The sequence below is a fragment of the Ascaphus truei genome, chromosome 14 (genome assembly GCF_040206685.1).
Source record: "Ascaphus truei isolate aAscTru1 chromosome 14, aAscTru1.hap1, whole genome shotgun sequence".
Taxonomy (NCBI): domain Eukaryota; kingdom Metazoa; phylum Chordata; class Amphibia; order Anura; family Ascaphidae; genus Ascaphus; species Ascaphus truei.
This window is the reverse complement of record NC_134496.1, coordinates 27,448,710-27,454,709: the sequence shown is the minus strand read 5'-3', so window position 1 is coordinate 27,454,709 and position 6,000 is coordinate 27,448,710. Positions and strand designations below refer to the sequence as shown.

At 52.9% G+C, this 6,000-nt stretch overlaps 1 protein-coding gene across 1 annotated transcript in view; it reads left to right on the top strand.

Annotated features, from left to right (window-relative positions):
• The window catches only part of DNER (delta/notch like EGF repeat containing), a 92,690-nt gene that overhangs the window by 71,094 nt on the left and 15,596 nt on the right, over positions 1-6,000 (top strand). The window contains exons 10-11 of the mRNA XM_075569411.1: positions 2,411-2,574; positions 2,737-2,850. Of these exons, the coding sequence (XP_075425526.1) occupies positions 2,411-2,574; positions 2,737-2,850 (278 nt within the window). The remainder of the gene's footprint in view (positions 1-2,410; positions 2,575-2,736; positions 2,851-6,000) is intronic.

Sequence of the window (6,000 nt, the reverse complement as noted above, 5' to 3'; positions counted from 1 at the left end):
AATCACTAGCACTGTGTGTGCAAATCACTAGCACTGTGTGTGCAAATCACTAGCACTGTGTGTGCGTATCACTAGCACTGAGTGTGCGTATCACTAGCACTGAGTGTGCGTATCACTAGCACTGTGTGTGTATCATTAGCACTGTGTGTGTGTATCACTAGCAATGTGTGTGTATCATTAGCACTGTGTGTGCGTATCACTAGCACTGTGTGTGTGCGTATCAGTAGCACTGTGTGTGTGCGTATCACTAGCACTGTGTGTGTGCGTATCACTAGCACTGTGTGTGTGCGTATCACTAGCACTGTGTGTGTGCGTATCACTAGCACTGTGTGTGTGCGTATCACTAGCACTGTGTGTGTGCTTATCACTAGCACTGTGTGTGCGTATCACTAGCACTGTGTGTGTGTGTGCATATCACTAGCACTGTGTGTGCCAATCACTAGCACTGTGTGTGCAAATCACTAGCACTGTGTGTGCAAATCACTAGCACTGTGTGTGTGCGTATCACTAGCACTGAGTGTGCGTATCACTAGCACTGTGTGTGTATCATTAGCACTGTGTGTGTGTATCACTAGCAATGTGTGTGTATCATTAGCACTGTGTGCGTATCACTAGCACTGTGTGTGCGTATCACTACCACTGTGTGTGTGCGTATCAGTAGCACTGTGTGTGTGCATATCACTAGCACTGTGTGTGTGTGTATCACTAGCACTGTGTGTGCGTATCACTAGCACAGTGGGTGTGCGTATCACTAGCACTGTGTGTGCGTATCACTAGCACTGTGTGTGCGTATCACTAGCACTGTGTGTGCGTATCAGTAGCACTGTGTGTGTGCGTATTACTAGCACTGTGTGTGTGCGTATCACTAGCACAGTGGGTGTGCGTATCACTAGCACAGTGGGTGTGCGTATCACTAGCACTGTGGGTGTGCGTATCACTAGCACTGTGGGTGTGCGGATCACTAGCACTGTGTGTGTGCGTATCACTAGCACTGTGTGTGTGCGTATCACTAGCACTGTGTGTGTGTGTATCACTAGCACTGTGTGTGTGTGTATCACTAGCACTGTGTGTGTGTGTGTATCACTAGCATTGTGTGTGCGTATCACTAGCACAGTGGGTGTGCGTATCACTAGCATTGTGGGTGTGCGTATCACTAGCACTGTGGGTGTGCGTATCACTAGAACTGTGTGTGCGTATCCCTAGCACTGTGTGTGTGCGTATCACTAGCACTGTGTGTGTGTGTATCACTAGCACTGTGTGTGTGTATCACTAGCACTGTGTGTGTATCACTAGCACTGTGTGTGTATCACTAGCACTGTACAATGGCTTAATATGTGTCCGTGGTAAAACTGTGGTGGCACGTTGTTCGTGTGTTGGTGTTTTAGTGAGTGTGTTAGTGTTTGAGTGAGTGTGTTAGTGTTTGAGTGTTATTTAGTGCTTGTTTTAGACTTCTTTATTTCCTGTGAAAACTGAATAGGTTTTTATTTTTATTTCATTTACCGTGATTCGAATTTTATCTGATACTGTTCCTCTACACTTTGATCTTTACGCAAAATAAAGGTTGTGGGCGGGGGGCCTCCTGGCACTGAGGGGGTTAACGCCCCGGCATGATGAATAGTTTGAAGGACAGGACTGGCCACAGTTAGACGGGTCCCTGCCAGCAGGAAGAGTAATTACTGTGTTTATGCATAGTGCAGCTCACTTCGTTAAATACAAATCGAACGCCTGTAATCAAATGGAAACAAGTTCGTGTTTGTGGAAAGCAGAGTCCCATTTCTAATGCTGCATGCATGCGAAGGGTCTATTCATCACGTGGAGGCTGGCAGGGCTGCGATCCAGAGCTTTCTTACTGATAATCATGGGCCTTCTAAACTTACACCGTAACGCACTTTCCTAATGCTGCACAGATGGGTCTCTCACTGCCAGTTCCTGATTCCCCCAAAAGTCACTATACCGCTCACTATAACTCCTCCTATTGCCCCACAATACCGCTCACTATAACTCCTCCTATTGCCCCACATAAACGCTCACTATAACTCCTATCGCCCCATATAACCGCTCACTATAACTCCTCCTATTGCCCCACATAAACGCTCACTATAACTCCTATCGCCCCATATAACCGCTCACTATTACTCCTCCTATTGCCTCATATAACCGCTTCTTATAACTCCCTCAAAAGTAATGCAATATATGTCACTCTCTTCTTGCTCTAAACCTGTTCCTACTCTTTCACTCCTCTCCCTATCTCTCATCTCCCCCTACCTCTCTCTCCTCCCCCTCTCTCCTCTTTCCCCCTCTCTCTCTTCCCTCTTCTCCTCTCCCCATCTCTCACCCTCCCCCTCTCTCCTCCTCCCCCCTCTCTCTCCCCCCCCTCTCCTTCCCCCCCTCTCTCTCCCCCCCCCTCTCTCTGCTCCCAGGACACATATTTCTGTCATTGTGAAGCGGCATACATGGGATCTTATTGCGAGGAATTCAACGCCTGCCATGGCTACCCATGCCAGAATAATGCTACCTGCAGTGACGTCCCACAGAGGCACTCCGGGAAAAATGCCACCTGCACCTGCCTGACCGGTATGTGTCCTGTGTAAAGAGATGAGAGTAAAGGTTTGTGCTAGTGTTAGTGAAGAAGCAGAAGCCAGGAGCTATACTGATAAACCTCTAGAGATATTTTTACAAGTAGGCTTTAGATGGTAACCGTTCATAGTTAACCCATGAAGGTTTGTGTTGCTGCAGGATACACGGGGCAGCGCTGCCAGTCTGTCGTGGATCACTGCTCCCCACAGCCATGTGGGAATGGAGCCACCTGTGAGAGCAGCCTCAGTGGGTTCAGCTGCCAGTGCCCGGAAGGTATTGTGCTCTGCAACGCGTCTCTGCTATGCACTGTTTGTAAAGGGGTCAGTCCCTCCTAGGACCAATGTGTACTAATGGCAGTAACCTGTTAAAGGGGTCATTCCCTCCTAGGACCAATGTGTACTAATGGCAGTAACCTGTTAAAGGGGTCATTCCCTCCTAGGACCAATGTGTACTAATGGCAGTAACCTGTTAAAGGGGTCATTCCCTCCTAGGACCAATGTGTACAAGTGGCAATAACCTGTTAAAGGGGTCATTCCCTCCTAGGACCAAAGTGTACTAATGGCAGTAACCTGTTAAAGGGGTCATTCCCTCCTAGGACCAATGTGTACTAATGTCAGTAACCTGTTAAAGGGGTCATTCCCTCCTAGGACCAATGTGTACTAATGGCAGTAACCTGTTAAAGGGGTCATTCCCTCCTAGGACCAATGTGTACTAATGGCAGTAACCTGTTAAAGGGGTCATTCCCTCTTAGGGCAACGTGTACAAGTGGCAGTAACCTGTTAAAGGGGTCAGTCCCTCCTAGGAACCCACTGTACTAATGGCAGTAACATGTTTAAGGGGTCAGTCCCTCCTAGGACCAAACTGTACTAATGGCAGTGACATGTTTAAGGGGTCAGTCCCTAATGGCAGTGACATGACCGGTTCTGGCCCAAAGAATTTAGTTTAAATAAGCAGCATGGAATGGTTCCTGGAGCTACATAATGTCCTGACGGAACAGATTTACATGTCCTGAAATATACAGTATTGTAGATTGAGAAGGGCGGTGTCTCACCCCTCTCCTCGGGACGCCCCAGCCAGGCCCTGTTTTCAGGATACCCATCTATCATACTGTCTCCTACCAGATAAGTGCAGACGTCTGCTTGCCACTTTACTGGTTATGCCTGAAATCTGCTCAAAAAAATGAAATCTGGGATAAATTATTTCAAAGAACCTAGATTTAGCGATAATGGTTTTTGTTTTTTTTTATGCTATCTGTATTAGTTCTTTCAAAACGAAAACCGTCTCACATTTTAATCTGGTCTGTAACTGTTACATACGCCTATCTTATACTATATTAGTGAAAGCACTGTATGTTTGCCTGCCTGCCTGCATGCCTGCCTGCTGGATGTCCGGTGTCCCTAGGGGAAATCTCATTGGTCCCTTGGGCCGCCCCCGCACACCTCTCATTGGCCTGAGGCGGAGTGACGGCCCAAAGGACACACAGACACACACACACACACACACACAGGGACACACACACACACACACGGACACGGACACACACACACACACACACACACACACACACACACACACACACACGGACACACACACACAGTAGGGGGGGTGTGTACATTAGCAGCATGTATAACCGGGGGGGGCCTCACATACCCGCCGGAGCCTCCGCCTCTTCCTCCCCGAAATCAGCCTCCTCCTCTCCCCGTGTCTCCCGCGCTTTCAACCCCCCCCCCCCCCCCCCGGCGCCGCTACAGTCAGCGGAGGAGCGAGTGCCCGGGACACAGCGGGGGAGCGGCCACAACAAGCTGCCTCCCGCCTCAGTTCCACGTGGGACCTGCCGGACGGGTGAGGGAGCTGCCGGATGGGTGAGTGAGCGGCTTTCACCCACCCCTCACCCCCCTTCAAATCACCTCCCCTCCACCCCCCCCCCCCCCCCGGCGCCGCTACAGTCAGCGGAGCGAGCGAGCGCCCGGGACACAGCGGGGGAGCGGCCACAACAAGCTGCCTCCCGCCTCAGACCACGTGGGACCTTCCGGACGGGTGAGTGAGCGGCCTTCACCTCCCCTTCACCCCCCCTTCACCTCCCCTCCAACCCCTGGCGCCGCTACAGTCAGCGGGGGAGCGAGCGCCCGGGACACAGCGGGGGAGCGGCCACAACAAGCTGCCTCCCGCCTCAGACCACGTGGGAGCGGCCGGACGGGTGAGGGAGCTGCCGGACGGGTGAGTGAGCTGCCGGACGGCTGAGGGAGCGCCCTTCACCTCCCCTCACCCCCCTTCACCTCACCTCCCCTCACCCCCCTTCACCTCACCTCCCCTCACCCACCCCTCACCTCCCCTCACTCCACTTCCCTTCCCTTCCACCTCCCTCCACCCCCCCTTCACCTCCCCTCCACCCCCCCCTTCACCTCCCCTCCACCCCCCCCTTCACCTCCCCTCCACCCCCCCCTTCACCTCCCCTTCACCTCCCCTCCACCCCCTCCCCTCCACCCCCCCCTTCACCTCCCCTCCACCCCCCCTTCACCTCCCCTCCACCCCCCCCCCCTTCACCTCCCCTCCACCCCCACCTTCACCTCCCCTTCACCCCCCCTTCACCTTCCCTTCACTCCCCCCTTACAACCTCCCACCACCTCCTCACCACCTCCACCCCCCTTCCCACCTCCCCCACCCCTCTTCCCACCTCCCCCACCCCCCTTCCCAACTCCCCACCACCTCCCCCCCCTTCCCACCACCTCCCCCCCACCCCCCCCCCCTTCCCACCACCTCCCCCCCACCCCCCCCCTTCCCACCACCTCCCCCCACCCCCCCCTTCCCACCACCTCCCCCCCACCTCCCCTTCCCCCCCCTCCTTCCCACCACCTCCCCCCCACCCCCCCCCCCTTCCCTGAGGCGGAGTCACGGGCCAAAGGACACACAGGGACACAAACACACACAGGGACACACACACACACACGTAGACACACACACACACGTAGACACACACACACACGTAGACACACACACACAGACGTAGACACACACACACGTATACACAAACACACACACGTAGACACAAACACACACACGTAGACACAAACACACACACGTATACACAAACACACACACGTAGACACACACACACATAGACACACACGTAGACACACACGTACACACACACGTACACACACGCACGTAGACACACACACGTACACGTAGACACACACACACATGTACACGTAGACACGTACACACACACACACACACACACACACACATGTACACGTACACACACACACACACACACATGTACACGTAGACACGTACACACACACATGTACACATATACTCACACACATGTACACGTACACACACACATGGAGACATACACACACACACATGGAGACATACACACACACACATGGAGACATACACACACACACATGTGTGTAT